The sequence below is a fragment of the Larimichthys crocea genome, chromosome VII, assembly GCF_000972845.2.
Source record: "Larimichthys crocea isolate SSNF chromosome VII, L_crocea_2.0, whole genome shotgun sequence".
NCBI classification, from domain to species: domain Eukaryota; kingdom Metazoa; phylum Chordata; class Actinopteri; family Sciaenidae; genus Larimichthys; species Larimichthys crocea.
Window position 1 is genome coordinate 20,551,819 of NC_040017.1, and position 19,674 is coordinate 20,571,492.

The 19,674-nt window shown below is 38.5% G+C and overlaps 2 protein-coding genes across 2 annotated transcripts; one reads left to right on the forward strand and one right to left on the reverse strand.

The window, feature by feature from the left end:
- Positions 1–2,292: 2,292 nt before the first annotated feature.
- LOC109142878 (multidrug and toxin extrusion protein 1) lies at positions 2,293–7,699 on the forward strand. Its single transcript, XM_019277979.2, has 17 exons — positions 2,293–2,633; positions 2,985–3,086; positions 3,201–3,269; positions 3,350–3,498; positions 4,105–4,147; positions 4,275–4,319; positions 4,435–4,532; positions 4,617–4,714; positions 4,792–4,905; positions 4,991–5,058; positions 5,169–5,277; positions 6,117–6,192; positions 6,314–6,383; positions 6,540–6,672; positions 6,764–6,858; positions 6,969–7,043; positions 7,132–7,699. The coding sequence occupies exons 1-17, from the start codon at positions 2,466–2,468 to the stop codon at positions 7,435–7,437; spliced, it is 1,818 nt and encodes a 605-aa protein (XP_019133524.2). The 5' UTR covers positions 2,293–2,465; the 3' UTR covers positions 7,438–7,699.
- Positions 7,700–8,838: 1,139 nt separating this feature from the next.
- slc47a3 (solute carrier family 47 member 3) lies at positions 8,839–18,575 on the reverse strand. Its single transcript, XM_010736661.3, has 17 exons — positions 18,260–18,575; positions 17,740–17,841; positions 17,583–17,651; positions 17,343–17,491; positions 17,185–17,227; positions 16,432–16,476; positions 16,161–16,258; positions 15,976–16,073; positions 14,852–14,965; positions 14,708–14,775; positions 13,224–13,332; positions 12,218–12,293; positions 11,139–11,208; positions 10,908–11,040; positions 10,704–10,798; positions 10,572–10,614; positions 8,839–10,018 (listed from the first exon to the last, which is right to left on the reverse strand). The coding sequence occupies exons 1-17, from the start codon at positions 18,389–18,391 to the stop codon at positions 9,795–9,797; spliced, it is 1,668 nt and encodes a 555-aa protein (XP_010734963.2). The 5' UTR covers positions 18,392–18,575; the 3' UTR covers positions 8,839–9,794.
- Positions 18,576–19,674: the final 1,099 nt, after the last annotated feature.

Here is a 19,674-nt window from a genome sequence, read left to right on the forward strand (position 1 = left end):
TTTTAAAAATTGGCAAAACACAAACAAGCAGAACTCACAGCATTGTCTGCTATATGGTTGTTCAGGGGAAAAGTAAAATAAAGTTAAAGAAATGTAAAAAATAATAATGATAATGATAATGAGGTATGGTGTTCATAACAATTCCTTAACGTATACAGTTGTAATTGTAAAAAGACCCCAGGTAAAGTAAAACATATAGAAACAGTGTAGCATGGATGAATTATTCTTTATTATCCTTATTCTACTGTATTCATATAAACAAGTCCAATACTATAACAAGTCTATTAATACACAGTCTCAATAGTCTATACTGGTTTTAAATCTCTACCAACTAGGGATGGGATTTGATAAGATTTTTAAGATTCCAATTTCATTTTCGATTCTGCCTAACGATTCGGTTCTCTATCGATTCTTATTTGGGGAAAAAAAGGACAACAAACAGGTCGATTAGCATTATCTTTTTTTTTTAAGATAAATTTTTTGGCCTTTAATGATAGGACAGCTGAAGATAGACAGGAAGCAAGGGGCAGAGAGAGGGGGAATGACACGCAGTAAGGGGCCGTCCGATGCGGGATTCAAACCGGGGCCAGCTGCAGCGACTGTGGCCTCTACACACGGGGCGGCCGCACAACCCACTACGCTACCGACCGCCACGATTAGCATTATCTTTGGTTAGTTTAGAAGTAACATGAGTCATGACCTTACAAACCCAACAACAGTGAGATCTTAAGAGGCCCAGAGCCTTGGGCTCCTTGATGGGGTGCCAGCCTTTAAACTGTCTCTGTTTGGGGCTTTGTACTTAGGGTTGAGAATCTTTGTCATCTGCCTAGAAAATACATAATGGGAATGAATGACTGAGTGAAACATGTGGTTAACTTAGAGGAAAACATGGAACTTTGACATTCTCTGACTTAGCATACAATTAAACACATTCACCTGCCGAAATTCAGGGGCATCTACTGTGGCAAATGGGTGCGAGCTTTTTACCACAAACTTAGTCACTGCTCTGTGACATTTGTCTATCCTCGCTATCCTGGATCATTTTTCTTACTCATCTCTGCTTTGGTGAAAAGAGAAACTTAAGGTAGACGTGAACTGGAGCGAGTACTGCCAGCCTCTGGCTCTGAGCCAGTCAGACTCTGTCTCTCGGGATTGTCATCTAAATGTAATGCATGAGAAGGCATTCATTTAACGTTAACCATTACTAACAGTGGGTTTTACAATGAGGCAGATGGGGCTAACATGATAGGCAGTGTTAGTTCAGGGTGACCGTCATTAGCAATGATGCTGAGATTTCACCATGGAAAATAAAAATGTACAAAATCAATAGTTACCATTGGAAGTAGAGCCACACAAATCAACAAAGGAGAAACAGTTACAGGCAGACGGTTATGAGGCTATCTTTGCTTTTATGTGTCCATAAATGGGAAGGAGTGTTAGGTCACTTACATGAAGTCTGCCGCACTAATAAAGCAGTCCTTTCGAGATCTTTTCTGAAGAACCAGCCAGTCCTCGGAGCATGTTAAAAGTGAACTAGGGTTCCAATACAACGTAGATGTGATATATGATGGCAATTTTCAGACCAGCTTTCATAGCTATACAGGGATCAACGCTTATTTCGTTATCATTGAGTTATCATCCTAATCATAGAGGATACAGTGGTGAGCATTGTAGTTATCAGCAGTTATAAACCTCAGGGATGAGGCCTGTCTGTAGTCTGTATAGTTAACTCAACAAACCCCTTCATCTCTGCTTGATACACTGTTTGTACAATGTTTTTCGCAAGTGAAGAATGTTTTCACTGACTCTTTTGAGCTTTCTTAAGTATAACATGGGTCCTGACAGGTTGGAAACATCTTTAGTCTTATGGCAGAAGAGAAATTGTGTTTGTAGAAACATGAATACATGTTCTATTTTGCTGAATAAAGTTATCAGCAGTTATAAACCTCAGGGATGAGGCTTGTCTGTAGTCTGTATAGTTAATTCAACAAACCTCTTCCTAAATTCTTTAAGTTCAATCTGTACACTACCGAAATGTATCATACCTAAACTATCATCACATCACGTCTTAATGCTTAATTTCTGTTTGTTTGCTGTTGTTCCAACATATGTGGGAGGCTCCAAAGGGATAAATGGCCTCAATAACGTCCATAGTCTCGTCTACCTTTCTGTTAATGTTTCATCTAAAGATAAAAAACCTGATGTTTTTCCAGGAGAATTATCTCTTCATTGACCAGCACTAGTTAGTTAGTGAACTGCATTTTGCATGTCTAACCAGTCAAGATCCAAAAATTCTTGCTTTCAAGTCCTCTATCTTAGACTGTGTTGTGAATGCAGGCTTTTCTTTTTCTTGTTGTTCACAATCCTCCTTGTTTTAGCTGATCTTGGCTTAGTTCCAGGGCAGCTGTGACCACAGCAAGATTTCCATCCTTTCCAACATCCTGGAGAGCAACTGAGATCAGTTCATGGGAGAAATGACGGACACTCCAGTAAAGGGACCTGCATTGGCTTCTTGTACTGCAGACATGGAGGTTACCAGTGACAAGCTTTTCTGCTGTAGGTGGGTCCGCCGCAGGGTTCCCCTCGCCCACAGAGAGGAACTATACTACATTCTGGGGATGACTGGGCCTCTGGTAAGGAAAGTCTTTGCATTGCATACCTTGTTATCTCTGTAAGGGATTGTGTGTGTAGTGTATCCTTACAGAAAAGCTGATTTGTAAAGAAAAGGTTAAGATGTCAGGAAAACAAACTTTCATGTCTGAGATGTAGAAGCAGAAATCAATAGACCTGAACTTTCAAGCTTCCTACCTTTCAAACAGTGGCTGCAACTTGCCAAAGTCATGCCGGCGTAGCGGCTTATTTGCCAAAACATAGTCTGGATGCCATGACAATAACTGCAGTTTCTGTTTACAATGATTTATAATAAACTACCTGGGAGCTGGTAGCTGTATCAAGCGCACCACTGTCGATGTTTGTCTTTCTAGCTGCTCTCTCGAATCCTCAATTACCTGCTTCCATTTGTGGTTACGATGTTCTGTGGGCGTCTTGGAAATGAAGTCATGGCCGGCTATGGATTGGCATCTGCTGTAAGTAGCCTTTAGAATAATAACATTAATATGTTGTGCATTTTCTCACATGAGTCATAGAAATATTGGTTACATCAGAGTTGTCAGACTTATTTAAGTACGTTTTCTTTTCAGACTATTAATGTTACCACTGCAGCAACAGGATATGGTCTGGGACTGGCATGTGACACTTTAGTATCTCAGGTTTGGAAAAACGTATTGACTTATTGACCCCAACTGTCTATCACTGCCCTATTTTCTAAAAGGCTAATTATGTTGTGCAGACATTTGGTGGTAAGAACCTGCTGCGGGTGGGAGTGATCCTTCAGCGGGGCATCATCATCCTGCTGCTGTTCTGTCTGCCCTGCTGGGGCCTCCTCATTAACGCTCAGGCTATTCTGTTATGCCTGGGCCAGGACCCTGAGGTGACCAGGTAACTAAAAGCATCAAACTATCTACTAAGCTCGACCTCTACTCATTGTATAAAGTCAACATCACAGTTTTCTTGCACTAATAGTGCTCCAGTATTTTTTAGTGTTTAGTGTAAATATATAGAAAATATATGACCAACTCACTGATACAAATATCTGAATCTGTAGCTTGCTAGATATTTGTCTACAGCAGTTACTCACTAGCTTTGTCAGCTGTGTGGTTCTGTGCGAGCGGAGTATGGTGGGATTATCTGAGCGAATGTAAACACAGCTGCCTGCTGCTGCTACTGCATAGCACATGGTTGACTATAGAGTGAAAGACCAAAACAATGAGCTAAAGAAGGCTGGAAAGCTGCAGAGATGGACGATAATTCTGTGCGAGTCCTTCACTAGAAGCAAATGCACATACGTCATAGTCATTTGGTTCAATTTAGATTTAGAAAATATTGATTAATGCAGCTTTAATTTGATAGTTTAGCTCATTTCACATACTTCCAGTGGCATTGAAATGAGATGCACTAATGATGTTGAACAGCGTATATTACCTTAAGTGCTCGTTTGTCTTTAATATAATTTAACTAAATATTTGTAATGACAAATGATTTCAGAACAGCCCAGCTGTATATTACAAGCTTCCTTCCTGCAGTACCAGTGAGTCGTGAATTTTCTTTCACCTTTAAGCAAAGAATTCAACACATTTTCAGTTATTATTCTGTGTTTTTTGTGCACAATAAGCTGTCGAATGCAAACACCTTTTTAAAGTAATCTTTCCCTTTAGGCAATGTTTCTACATCATCTTCAGGTCTCTTACCTGCAGAATCAGGTGCAAGTCCAATTGTTTGTGTTTGTCTGTGTGTATTGTTTTCAAACTTAATTTGATATCTGATGAGTAAGGTAGAAGTGGTGCTCATCACATCATCTGGTGTTTGTGTACTCAGGGTATAATACTGCCACAAATGTACGCCGCTGCCATGGCAAACATAGCTAATGTGGTGACAAACTACATCTTTCTTTACTGGCTGGATCTGGGTGTTAGGTAGGTGCACTCACACATCTCACTATAATGGTTTAAGACGATTCCACACTGTGATATCAACATGTCTGTGTGCATGTCTTACAGTGGTTCTGCAGCAGCCAATGCTCTGTCTCAGATTTACATCTGTGCCTTTCTGTTTGCTTACATTTGGTGGAAGAAGCTGCATGTAACAACATGGGGAGGTGAGGGCCAGTTATATTTAGGAGACATTTGTGGGGGCCTCATGATCTCATTAATAAGTTTCTCTCTCCCCCTGCAGGCTGGTCTGTAGAATCGCTGCAGGAGTGGGGCTCCTACATGAAACTGGCCATTCCCAGCACATTAATGAAGTGCTTTGAGTGGTGGGTTTATGAGTTTGGTGGATTCTTTGCAGGTAATCCAAATAGTATAAACCTTTTCATTGATTCAAACTATACAAACTTTGAGTCCTGAGTCTCTTCTTTGTCTCTGATGAGCAGGAATGCTGAGTGAAGATGAGCTGGCAGCCCAACATGCTGTGATAATGGTGGCTTTCATAACCTACATGGTACTAAATACAAGTCAGACATTTGGTGGTTCTCACTTTAAGAGTCTTTAAGAGTCTCAGAACATGTCTCAGAGTTAGAAAATGACTTCATTCCCATATTTTCTCCACAGTTCCCTCTTGGTATTCAAGCTGCAGCATGTGCCCGAGTGGGAAATGCTCTCGGTGCAGGAGACACTGCCAGGGCGATCCTCACCAGCAAGGTATCCCTCACTCTTGCAGGTCAGTTAGAAATGTTTCCTGGCATTGTAGTTTACATGCACACTAGTATCCTGGTTATGTTTATATAGCTTTTCCTGGTTTCTGAAACAGCAAGAAGGTCCAGGGTGGTGGTTTTCAAAAGAAATTTTGAAATAACCAATGGAAGTCACTAAGTGAGAAGTAAGTGGTCATCTCCCAATTCAATGTAACCATGATTCTTGGGGTACCGATTTTTTTTTTTTCGATATTATCATTTATTCAGATATTTGTTTCTTTGTAAAAAAAAAAAAGTTTAATCATACACTTCTAGTAACTTTATATCATGAGTCATATTTGCAAAAAGAAAACACATGACTGAGTTATATTTCAGCATCATTGCAGTACTACATAAAAAAAGTGGTAAATAAAATACTACAAAACATCTACATTTAGTTTTTCCTGCGCATCAAGCTACTGCTTTCAGACTCAAAAATATAATATACAAACATATATACGTATATATATACACACACAGTTATGTGCTGGTCTCTGCTGGCATGCAATGTCTCCACCTAGTGGTGGTTGCATTTTCTGGGGGAAGTTTGGAATTTTAGTTTTGACTCTTCGAGGTTGCGGTCAGTTTTGAAATCCACAGAGTAGCAGATTGATGAACAATGTGAAGTCAGCAGCTGTAATATATGCCTGTCAAGTACAAGTGTGTTTTATATCAACCATGTGAAACAAAATGAAAACCTGATTTGAATAACCAGGTTGCATGTAAATGCAATATTCTCAAAAACAAAAACATGTTAAGACTAAGAAGCAAGACACTAGTGTACATGTAAACACATTTTTGAAAGTTCACAGCTCCTCTTTCCCAGGTAGCATCGCAGTTGTTGAAGGTCTCGTGCTTGGCTCCACCAAATCAGTGATTGGTTTCATGTTCACCTCTGACAAGTGAGTCTCTACAGCTGCACTCACACTTTAATAACTGTAACACTCAATGATTGTTAAAATACTAACGCTACGTACAAAGACTGAAGAAAATTTGATTCTTAATTATAAAACCTTATTTCAGGAGGATTGTAGGTCTGGTCTCACACTTGATGAATGCTTACTGTTTCCTTCAGTTCTTTGATGGTCTTGTGGTGAGTCTTACACTTTTTTTCCTGACAAATATATCTGCATTTTGCAACCAAAAGCATGCCAAATAAATCAAATGTAAAATGTGCATCCATCCAGACCTGTTGGCCAATGGGGTGAGAGCACATAATAATTAGAGAGTTGGTCTGTTTACATCCTAGTGTGTATGCACGGGCATCTTCTTGGGCACGGGCAAACAGAAGATACCAGCTCTGGCTAATTTCATTGGATACTACGGCATAGGACTTTCAACGAGTGTTACTTTAATGTTTGTCGCAAAACTGAGAGTTTTAGGTAGGAAGTGACCTTTTTTGTCATTCCCAAGTGAAGTTTTTAAGTGAAGACCTGCTGTGCCCTCGACAGACCAATTTGTCCTTCTCCACAGGTTTTTGGCTGGGACTGCTCATTTGTGTCGTCTTACAATCCACCTTCTACATCATTGTCATCTTCAAGCTGAACTGGGAGAGAATGACAGAGGAGGTATTCTCAGTATTATGACTTGAATTTCTGCAGGATGAGTTGCTGCAGCTATCAAAGCAATTTGTTGCATGTAAGAATATAAAAAATTGGTTGTTTCTGCTTGTTTGCAGGCTGTGGACCGAGCACAGAAAAACACACACATGACATTATTAAACACAGCTGACCAGACAGCAACTAATGGCAGTGTAAGTTTTTGCTAAACTTTGACTGTTCGCTCTTCATATGACTCAACAAAATAAAGTAATGTAATAAATAAAATATCTTTATCCCAAGTCAGTGGACGGCTTCATGTCCATGAGCACCGTCTGCCATGATGGGAGCACGGAGACGCAGAGTGGACGTGTGGTCCAGCAGCTGAAGGGCGGTCATCTCTCCACCACTCAACTGATCCTCAGACGGGGCCTCACTATGTTCGCAGCAGTTTCACTTCTCGCTGTAGGTCTAAGTGTGCACTTCCTCATGTCTTGGCCACAGATGCTGTTCTCACAGGCCAACTTCACTTTGGACCGGATCAATACCACGTATACTCCTGATCAAATTTTCTCCACTGTGCTGGTCCCGAATGAAGAGTCAGATTGACCTTGGCAATGCAAGACAACTACGAAGTTTCAGTTTTATGTATTAGATACAAACACTGGTAGATTCACTGGAAAAATCTTGTTTTCAGACTTCATGAAGAAACTGTCACACACTTCTCATCTACATATCAATCAGTTGTGGAGGGGTGTGGGATGTATTTGTAGACAACAGTATTTTTAATAGGCTAGTGAATTAAATATTTAGATACTTAAAATATATTATATACTGGTCTGTACCGTATGTGTCATTTTTTCTAATCTTTTCTTTGCCTCTTATAAAAATTAGGAATACACTGCTATTTAGATGTTTTTAACTTATACATTGTTTGTTCCTAGTGTTCCAAGAACAATAAATTCAACTTAAACTTTGATACTTTGAATCCGGTCCTCCTTATTTAAGGGTTTTTCTTTAAAATTCCTGTAACAGAAATAAAATGTATAATTATTATTATTGAGGTTAACGTTCTTGACAGCAGCAGCGGTAGTCGTTTAGTAGTCGGTAGTCCCGTAACAGCCTCACTGTAACTTAAAGTGTGGTAAGTGGCATTGGACACTTTTTTAAGTAGAAAGAATATTCATATGAATGAAATCACGTCACATCAACCATCACGATGAGTTAACTAATATTACTGGTGTTAGTTACATAAACTTTAATTTTCTTGTTAATGGTAATTCACTTGCACATAACAAACTTAATTAAATTCAGTCCAAGCTACAGTCTCAGGTTTGTGAATGTGTTACATTATCTACATTTAAATGCGTTGGGACACTACTGAAATGGGAAACATGGATAATATGTTGTGAATAATTTTGAAGAAAATAAGGATGCTGTACATGTTTTATGAGATGTAGAGGGAGATCCCTCTCATGCCTGCTAGATTATTGTGGTATAATGTCAACGCTGGCTGGACTAACTTTATGATGTTAACAACAAAATGTATATGATCTGGCATCAGCAATGATGTGCAGGTATGTTAATGCAACATTAGCTAATTAAACTTTGCCGGTTAGTCAGCATATACAGTGACTTTGCTTAAATTTTGTCTGATATTTTGCCTCAAAATTGTCCAGTAACACTCTTGAAGGGTTAAATAAAACAAGATGTATGATTAAGATATTTGCATAAAGCACACAACAAAATAATCCTGATTTGCATGACAGAAAATATACTTATAATAGTGCCATCTCAAACAGATTTGTTACGTGAGATAAGATGGGTAGAGAGCTAACAGAATCCGAGGCATTCCCAGGCCAGACAGGCTGTATAGTCCCTCCAGCAAGTTCTCGGTCTGCCCTGGGCTCTCCTGCCAGTTGGACATGCTCTGAATACGCCCAAACAAAGGCAGCCATGAGTAAGTAAGTCAACTTTATTTGCATTACATTTTTAACAAACAAAGTTGAGTGCTTTGCAGGGTAAATATACAGTATACATGTCAGGATGAAGGTTTTTGCCTCCTTCCTTCCCTGTGTTTCTTTTATTTTGCCCTTTTCCTTGTCTCTCTGTCTCTGTTATGTGTGTTGGGCTGGATGTGGCCTTTTCTCTCTCCACTGCCTGATCGCCTCACCACCTGCTCTTTGTCATCCAAGTACAAAAGACAGGTTCAACCTCCCAGACTCTATCAGAGAAGAGTAACACTTGGTAATTCTGATCTCTGACTAACCTTTATCCCCCTGTGCTCCATGAAACCTGCCACATCCACCTCCATCATCTCTGCACTTGTCTTCTGAGGTTTTTGCCACCACCAGCCCTGCACTGTTCAGGAAACCCCCAACTGCACTATATCTTCTGGTTCGATAAACTGATTCTGGTCTCTGGCTTGTGTTTGTGCTATTTGTGTCCCCTGCCATTTAACATAACAATACAAGAAAGAAGTCATATTATTACAAAACACAATACACAGTAAAATTCACAATAAATGCATGCTGGTTTAATAACACAGATCAACCCTCTGCATCAGAGGACATGATTAGCAGGTAGGATGAGGTAAAACGGTATTATAATCCTAATATAACATTCACTTTAACAGATATTGATTTTTCTGTGAGGTAGGGTTTTTTCTGTAATGTTTAAAATTGTCTACAACAGTGCGCAGCTCTGCTCCAGTGCTGTCTGCTTCTCCAAACTGGAGGCATGCCAACTGCTGTCTACTGGAGGTAATACTCCACTGACTATGGAGAAGTGCCTCATACAACCCCACTTCAAAATATTTAAACTATTACTGTAAGAGAAGCAGTTGAAAACACCAGTCTGCAGGGAGCTATGGCTGTTAATTTCATTTAGAAAACAATGACAGATTTGAACCGTTTGGTAGGAATAGAATCAAGAGTGGAGTGTTTCACAGTGTGGTACAGTAAAAGCTAATGTGAAGTGGAGTTATTTGTTTGTATAACAAAGTTAGTGGCCAGCAGGTTTATAATGATTCCAGCAGCCAAGATGAATAGCATGGCAGCCAGAGCCAGACCTCTACGCAGAACCAGAGTCCTGTGAGAGATCACCACTACTGCTGGTTCCACCTCCATGCCAGCCAGACCCACGGTGTCAGTTTGGCCGAATGACGTTGCTGAATCATCTGGTTCGTGACCTAGATAAACAAATGCAAAAGTGACTGTAGTGGACTTGAATGTACTATTCTCTGTCCTTACATACAGTACACCCCTCTATTATTGCCATACAGTACATGTCAAACTTCATCAATGGGAATTATTATTTCTTAGCCCACCTCAGGTTTTTGACATTGTTTCAATCCTGAGAAGAGGTTTAGAAACTGCTACCCGTCCAGTGGGACCGTTACAAGACAGCTTTCTTTTACTGGTCGGAGTCCTGTGTTCTATACTTAGAAAATTCTGTACCTTTTTTATCTCATGTACTGAGCTCGATGTATCCGGTTTCTGCAAAGCTTTTCACAGTTCCATGCACTGCTCTCTTTGAATTTAGCCATGATTTGAATTTGAATTTCACCTCCTTGCTTAGAAAAATAAGTTGACACTTTCACTTATTTTCTGCATTATTTCCAGATTTACATAAAAATACTGCAATTTTTCAATGTGGTCTTAGCAATATAAATGTGCCACCAATAAACTGCACTGCTCCAGACAAAGAATAAAGTGCCTTAGTTGCTGCATAGTTTCTCTTACTTGTATCTTTTGGGCCCACATGCACTCCCGCTCTAGTTTGAGCCTGGAAAGAAAAACAACGTGTGAACATTTATTCATGATGAAGGAGCTTCAGGCTATTTAAAACGGGAAAATGTAGCTCTGAATACTAACCTCGGTTGTCGCATTCTTCCAGTTCATTCTTGTGAAGTAGAAAATCATAAATGAAGCCTGCAGAAACACGCAGATAAACAAGCCTGTCCACAGACCTACAGGAAATAAAAAAGTTTTATATCTTACTTTAGGAAAAGCAAATAAATGTTAATCTTGTGGTGGATCTCTTACTTAAAAAGGCTAACATACTTCTGTAAATCTTACCCTTGATTCCTAATTTGGCTGCAAACATCAGAGTCACTCCAACAGGTAAACCAATACCATAATATCCAATAATGTTGCAAAGTGCCCCAACTTTCTGTTTACCTGCTCCTCTTACAATTCCCCCAGAGGCACACTAGTCATGCAAACAATAAAGAAAGTGGTTAGATGTGAAAAAAAAAACATTGTAATTGCAGTAATACATCAGTGAGTCACAATGGCCGAGGTACTTACTATGCATGCATCTAGGAGGACGAATGGAGCATAAAAAGCTATGATGTCAGCAACTCTTTCCCTGATTTGTCTGAAAGAAGAGTGACTCAATTTTATTGTGGACACTGTAAAAGGTGACATGAGATATGACATCATCTTTTATTATACTATCTTAGTATGGTTGACCAGAGAAGTATGGATCAATTGCCACAAACGACTACCGCTGCTGCTGTCAAAAACGTTAACCTCAATAATAATAATTATACATTTTATTTCTGTTACGGGAATTTTAAAGAAAAACCCTTAAATAAGGAGGATCGGATTCGAAGCATCAAAGTTTAAGTTGAATTTATTGTTCTTGTACAAGAAGGAGTGTTTCACAGTGCAACACACTAAAGGGGTTACAGAGAAAAAGGCTCCCTGAGGAGCTCTGACAGTTGGTTCTTATACATTTTCCTAAAAATGGGCTGTCTCAACCCCTGTTTGTTAACAGAATCATCCTAATCAGTAGCCAGTATATCCCCAATCTAGATGTCACCTCTCTAACCTGTCCCTGACCATTGTTCTGTTCTGGAATCCCTCTATTTATGCATTAACCTGAACTTTAACTTACCCTGCCAGTTTCAGTAAAAAATCAATAAAGGGAAGTGCCTTCAAGACATGTAATAAATAGGAACAAACATCGTATAAGTTAAAACATCTAAATAGCAGCGTAACCCTAATTTTTATAACAATTTCATTGGCGCCTTTCTGTCACCCAAGGACATCTTACAATAAATAAAAGAAGACAGCAATAACAAAAAAAAACTAAAAAGAACCATAGAAATATACCAAATTACAAGAATACAACATCAAAAACAAGTTAAGATAGGACAATGCAATTGAATCAGTCAGATGGAAAAGGCGATTTTAAACAAGTGGGTTTTGAGTTAATATGTAAACGAATACATAAGCAAAGTTCACTGTTGACTGGTAATAAATGACAACAGGGTAAAGGAACCTGTTATCTATCTCTCTCTAATTCTGTCAGCATAACACACCATGTGAAAAGAGTGTGTTTTTTTTTACTAGAAAGGTAATGAAGGATAAGATATACTCACTCGTCATATGTAAAGATATAAGAGATGTGGTTCTTCAGGGTTCCAAATAAGATCGACGCACATAGAGAGATTGCCACTGTGGTAATGGATAACAGACATAATTTTCCATCAGTGATTTCTGTAACAACATATTATGTACTAACTCAACCAACCCAAACATATATCTCAATCTGTACATGGTATATATATATTTGTTTTAACAATTAAGCTAAATTAATGTTCCTAAATTTTGAATATCTGCTAGTACAACAGTTGACTCAAATAACCACATAAAAGCAGTAACAAGATCCCCAAAAAGAGAGGCAAAAAAACTTCTGCTTATTTAAAATACAGCTGCTAGAGTGATTTTTAAGTCACTACACTGACTTCCTCTCTGTCATAGAGTTGAATATAAGGCAATGCTGCTTCTTTTTTATTGGTCAATTAAGTATGATTAAAATTACATGTTAGTAGAGGCCAATGCCAGAGCTAATCTTAAAAGTAGCCTAACCCTCTAAACCTTTAAACCCTGACTCAAACCCACGCTGTTCATGGATGCTTTAAAGCATCCACAGTGTCAGAGTAACACCTGTATTGTGCAATTTTTATGTCTCTATGTACCCTCAAGTACATTTTCTATTAAGCCAAGGAATACAGTGACGCTTGATGCAGTTTTGACCAATGAAAGATAACCTACTGATCTTATTGTATCTTTTTAGAATTATTTCTGAGTGAACATTTATTTCCTTTTGTTGAGTTTTGACACAATGCTGTGTTTCTTTTTTGTAAACTCCCTGACCTATATTCACACAGGACAACTGTAGTCTTCTGTTGTTAGCCAGTGAGTGACTCTACTGGAGCAGATTAGGAACTCAATGCCAACACGTCATAGGTGATGATGAGGGAGGTGAAAGTATGTTCCACTCACATTTTTGGCCACAAGGCTCGTTTTTTAACAGCTAAGCTACTCCTGCACTAATGAACTATGAACATATAGCATAGAAATAGTGTTTAAGAGCATACTGACCTCCACAGAACAGTGTTATTTTAGCGGACAGCTTGGCCTGGTCCGTCTCTCCGGCTCCTAAGGCATTTCCAACTCTTACATTCCCTGCTATACTGAATCCTAAAGGAAACTAATAACAAACATAGTATATTAACATGATGTTATGCCACATGTACAAATAGGTGATTTATTTTACACAATAAGAATTTGATGTAGAGTAGCAGTCACATGTTTGGACACACCGTCTCATTCATATTTTCTTTTCTTTCTTTTCCCCCATCACTTTCCTTCTTGGTCAAAACGTGTTCTTTGCAGCAATGTGAGGCCTGATTCACACAGATGATGTTGAGTTGTGTCTGCTACTTGAACTCTGTGAAACATTTACGTGGGCTCTAATCTGAGATGCCGTTAATAACTTTTCCTCTGCAGCAAAGGTAGTTCTTTGTCGTCACAGCACTGGATGTTTTTTGCAACTGTGCTTCAAGAGACATTCAAAGTTATTGAATTGTCTCGATTAACTGACTTTCAACTCTTAAATTAATGATGGACAGTCGTTTCTCTTTAGCAACCCGGTTTCCTCAGACCTGCACAAGTGGACACTGCACAGCAAAGACCACAAAACTAGAACTTGTACCAGCCTCAACTAGGACAACACAAGAACGCAACTTCTCTTATGTACAGGTATCACACTGTGCTTGTAACCTCACATAGCTGAACATGGCCAAGCACAGAACTGCTTAACTTTTGTTAATGTGTATGTTTAATTATTGATGTGTTTTCATCTCAGGTTTATGGTTGTTGAGATAACATGATGTTACTATGTCACTCTTGTTCTCTGCTACACAGACTTGATGTTAGTTAATGTTATGTTTCAAACAGAAACAAAGTCCTTAAATTCAAATGTGAACTAACTCTTGCACTGTTATCCTGCACAGATCACACGCAACCACCTAGAACTGACCTCAAACAGCCACATGTGGAGAGGAAACTTAAACTGTTTCTTTTTCTCTGATGTAACATGTATTATGTTCATACCTGCTGAGCAAACCGTGTGTGGATCAGAGACACACACACTGGTGTGCACTCAGACACATGCATATTCACACACTCAACATCAACTAAAGTTATTATTATTTAAAGTTATGTCAAATTAAATGATTACACCTGTGTGCCACCACCACAGAAAGACACAACTGATGATCTCGAACGCATTAACAGGGCAAGAAAAAGGCACAGTTGTTGATTGAAAAGCTTTCCAGGTGACGAAAGTGAAAATGCCAAGACCACTATCAACAAAGCAAAAAAAAAAAAAAAATTAACTTTGAAAAATTACTTTTTTTGTTTACCACATAATTCATAGTTATGATGTCAGCGTTAATCTACAATGTAGAAAGTAATAAAAGTAGAAAGGAAGCAATGAATAAGAAGGTGTGTCCAAACCTTTGACTGGGCCTGTATGTTCAATATTGAGAGAAAATAAAAACATTTGCCATGAGGAAAATTACCATGTATGCAAAACCTGCCAGTTGATAGACAACTGATTGAGCCCCGAGCTCCACCTCACTTATTAGACCTGTTAAGAACAAACTGTTAGATCTCAGACCAGCTTTAGCTCAACAAATGCTTCGAAAACCACAGAGTGACATTACCTGCCAGAAAACTTCCAATCTCATAGGTCCACCACTCAACACACATCATGGCCATGCTGGGGATGGCCAGGTGGATGAAAGTGTCCCAGTCTCGCAGGCAGTCTTTGGACCAACCTGTGTAATCAAATAATAAATCAATGAACCAATCACTTAATAATTTTCACTCCATCAGTCAGTGTGTTTGTCTATTTAACGGTACATAAGCTTAAATAATTCAATAAAAACAACTAAGGAGGACAGCTCTATTCATAGAAATGCTGATCAACTACAATAAAACACAAAAGAATGAACAGTTGGGAGAATAAGATAGTGTCTTAGTCTCTAATCTATCTGTATGACATAAAAGTAGGAAGTGTATCCATGATCAGGCTCATGATTTGAAACCTTCAGTATTCATATTCAATTGGAAATAATGTTGGGAAAAATATTTTATTTGTATTCTGCCTTATATTGGTCCAAGTTAGGTAGGTGTGTGTGTGTGTGTATGTATTTGTAGTCTCAGACTGTATTGTTACTATATGTTTTGGATGTTGAAGAAAATAACAACTAGACCATTGTGAGGATGAATCTGTGTGAGGATGCATGTGACAAAAGTTTTATGTACTAGGTAGAACTGTGTGGTACAAATGTTGGCAGAGGCCCAAGACAGATATATTGTTGGGGTTCCTGTCACTGACAGTGGAGGAGGTCCAGAGTAATGTAAAGGTTTTCAAGACCTGAAATGTGCCAAGAGGCTTCCTCTGTCTCTCTGTGTTTGAAAAGATTGACTGTGGTCTGCTCAGTGCTGATATCAAACCATCAACTGAAGATTAACTTGTTGTCTGTTGTGTGTATTTAACTCTTGGTCCAGAAGATTCAACCTCTCAAGCATAATTGACATCCTTAGGGTATTAAAGATAGATATATGGAAGATACTTTATATTGTTGTGGAGGAAGAAAGATGGGAAAATGTACTCCATGATGTTTAAGTAATCAAAATCCTTTCCCCCCCAAAGCAATGCCATACTTATACAGTATATTCATTAAGATAAAACTTAGTAGAGTTTCTTTATTGCTCCAAAAACTCATCAGCACATGCTGAGGGATTCATGGTCACTATCCTCCAGTGCAAATGTTGTACTCACCTCCCCAGGTGGCTTTATGAAGACCTTTCCAAATGATGTAAACATAGAGAGCTCCAGCCATGGCGAATTCAGAAATTGTGCTGGCAACAGCAGAACCTCTGTAAAGAGCATTTTGTCGCGTTGGTTACGTGAAGCGAGCAATGGTGATGTTACTGAAAGAGTGCGATACAATAGGCAATACTTACACTATTCCTAGTTTTAATGGGAAAAGAAAGATGTAGTTCATGAGAACATTAAGAAGATTGACCACAAGGCCTGTGATTACTTGTGGCCATATGATACCCTAAAAGAGAATTGCCAAATGTTATTCTTATTGTCAAAGTGAGAAGATGACTGTAGGAGATCCTTAAAGGTTTCCCACCACTGTCATCCTCAACAGACAGAAGACGATGACTTAATAACTGACTATAATAACCCACAGTTAATAATGACTTTGTTGAATAGTAATGGACTTACCTGGTTTTGCAGATATTTTGTTTGTAACGTATACATGAATGAAGCCTAAGCAGAGCAACAAAGAAAAACAAATCAGTCTCTGAATTTCTTTTCTCAACAAGTATTTTTCTATCCTTAGGGTACATAGGGTCACACATGGGCCTTGAGGTCCTTGGAAGTAGTACTTGTTTGGCTTTGGTTGAGAACAGTAGCTGCCGACTTATCTCGAATGTTGCTTTCCTAGACATAATAGATAGCTTGCCGTTGATATTCCATTAACATAAACAGACAGACTATAATGTGCTGACGGTAACACCTCCATGGGTTTTTGAGACTTTGAGTATTTCTGGGCTTATGGTATTTGTGGTATTATCTGTATGGGTTTAAAATCTGACCGACCAGCCTGAGTGGGGGCAGAACGTGAGACCGACTCAGGCACTTCTGATGTACTTTGAGAGTGTCTCTAATTTTCCTTGGCCAAGCTTCAATAAATATTACAGCATAAGACATCAGAGGCTCCTGAACACTTTCTTCCCTCCTGACCTCACAATTGACCTTTGATTTCGGCAATTTCTCCACAACAACAAGGCGCTGAGCAAAACAAAGTATCGAGCAAACTTGACACTCCTGAACGCTTTCTTACCTCCTGACCTCACAATTGACCTTTGATTTCGGCAATTTCTCCACAACAACAAGGCGCTGAGCAAAACAAAGTATCGAGCAAACTTGACACAGAAAACACAAGTTTCATACTGGGAGGTTGAACATACTCACAGGAAGTGCTGGCATAAAGATCTTCACATACAGCTGGGACACACTAGAAAGACATTTTCCATCAATATCAACAAGATATTCGATATTCAAGAAGAAAAAAGAAACTTCCCCAAGTAGGAGTGATAAAACAATAAAAACAACAAAGTGAATTTTGACACCTGGCCACTGCTGGTTCCTGTTTGAAAGCTAACAGAAGGGGCTCTGTGTTAATGAGGATCGCCCAGCAGGGGAAACAAGCCAGAAGCAAAATGAGAATTGCCCGCTGCAGAATAACCCCGACTTTGCTGAGGTTACGACTTCCATAGGTCTGAAACCAAAGTGTATTTTCATATTGTTTATTGCTTATCTTTGTAATAGATAATCAAACCTGATGATGTTTAACAGTCTGAGGCTCATACCTGAGAAATTAGAGTATCACAAGCTCCAGACAAACCAACTCCTACGGATATACCTGTAACATTAATAATCTGAGGATATAACACACAAACATTGGTGGATTATGTTGAGTCGCTCTATTTGTTTCACTGTAAAAACATTACTATATATTGTACTTACCGCCATGGCCAAAGACACCCCTGCCAGCTCTGTCTTCCCCAGATGGCCACAGAAAACAGTACTAACAAAATTCACAGCAAACACCATGAGCTGGGAAATAATCTGACGAGAAGAAATTGAAAATGAATGAACAAAAAATACAACACGAGTGTGAACATAGTGAGCACATCTACTCAAGTGCTGTACTGAAGTACAAATTTGGGGTATTTTACAAACCAAATAATCAATTAATGTTGAAAATAATCAATAGTTGCAATCCTATACAAAATATCTAACACACCCCACCTCAACCAACTCCAACAGTAATAATAATACTTTAAAGTAAGTAACTGAGTAAGTGAGTAATAATAATAACACTTTAAATACATTTCCATGATTATACTTACATGCCTAAGTAACTTAAGTAACGTTTTAAATATTGTACTTTTGCTTCATTCATGGTGGTCCATATTCACATCATTAATTCAATCTTGATTGATTCCGATCATTGATCACTGACAGTATATATTTAAAGACTTACCACTGGTCCGGCCAGTTTAGACAACTCTTTTATTTCTGTCTTGGATCCAACAGGGATCAACATGCGAATCCGCTTTACTGCAAAACAATCAGTCCATGAAGGGGAAGAGGAACTCTGCGCGCTGCTCTCCATGATCTTCAGATGGTTGTTGATCTATAGTAGAAATTGTAAATTGTAAATTGTGTTAAAGGGTCTTCTCGCTCACTACATGCACTTCACACAGTGTGAGTTAATGTCCGGGGGAGGCTCTGAGGTAAAACCATCTAACCTCCTAAAAGTCACACCACCACCACACTTCATAGTTTTACCACATGTTCATAGTTCATCTTGCTGAGAGAGTCACGTGACTTTGAAATCACTGGAAAACAAAAGAAAGAAACATAATTTATTATTATATATTTATTAGTATTCTTTCTTTTTTTAAATTATGTCTACTATTTTTATGGTTCCTCTTTTTCTTTCTTTATATTTTAATTTGAAATGTGTCCCATGCAACGTTGTGCAATTCCTGGCATTGGTTCCTCCCACACAGCAATAAAATCTGTTTTCATCTTCTGCCAGCAGATAGAGCCATTTCCACACAAGCAAACTGATCATACAGCGTTTACCCTTCACAAAAAGGTCTTTATCACATCGCAAATTAAATATGCTAATTTTGAAATTTCTAAGCTTCATACCTGGAGTTTATATGTTTTTAATCCACAAAATTATTGTTCATTATTCATCAGACATGTCAAATAACTTTTATTTGCTTCCATTGTTTGAGATAAAATATATACCCCTTTGTTAACAAGGGTAAATAATTAAGAAGATTGATAATGAGTCACTAGTTTTATTAGACCCAATAAATACTAGGCCATTGAATGACCCATAAATAATGACCTGAAATTGTACTTAAGTTAATAATGCTACATGGCAAAGACCATAAGGGTTCTTGATATACCCTTTTTAGTTCCTCCCTACCTGATTTGTTTAATTACATGAGTTAGAAATTAGAAATTGAGGGTTGTTTAATGTCATCTTGAAAAGTATAATCCAATGAATATAAATCTTACACCATTAAAAACACTTAACACTATCACTATCTGTATTTCAGGAGGATTTAAATTAGATTAATCAAGGGGAGATCAGTGTAAATGTCTGGCCTATGCGTGTTAAAAATTAAGTGGAAAAAAGAAGATTGATATGAAATCAATGTGTTTTTAAGTAATTTCTTAGATCTATAGTCTCCGGTCAAAGTCTGTATTCACAAACTTACTCTCCAGTTAATGTAAATTAAGGAAACAAGTTACATTGTACATTGTAACTGGGTTCACATGGCTGTAATCCCAGTGATAAACACTGTGACTGCGGCATGACTGACGTCATGGGCTGGTGAGACTCATTCTGGCCACCAGGGAATGACAGCAATCACA

Excerpts from the sequence above, each read along its gene's own strand:
- LOC109142878 (XM_019277979.2), top strand. The coding sequence starts at position 2,466 with ATGGGAGAAATGACGGACACTCCAGTAAAGGGACCTGCATTGGCTTCT. Across the intron at positions 2,634-2,984 it reads TGGGGATGACTGGGCCTCTG|CTGCTCTCTCGAATCCTCAA; the intron begins GTAAGGAAAGTC and ends TTGTCTTTCTAG. Across the intron at positions 4,533-4,616 it reads TGGCTGGATCTGGGTGTTAG|TGGTTCTGCAGCAGCCAATG; the intron begins GTAGGTGCACTC and ends CATGTCTTACAG.
- slc47a3 (XM_010736661.3), bottom strand. The coding sequence starts at position 18,391 with ATGGAGAGCAGCGCGCAGAGTTCCTCTTCCCCTTCATGGACTGATTGT. Across the intron at positions 17,842-18,259 it reads CTAAACTGGCCGGACCAGTG|ATTATTTCCCAGCTCATGGT; the intron begins GTAAGTCTTTAA and ends TCTTCTCGTCAG. Across the intron at positions 16,259-16,431 it reads CAAAATATCTGCAAAACCAG|GGTATCATATGGCCACAAGT; the intron begins GTAAGTCCATTA and ends ATTCTCTTTTAG.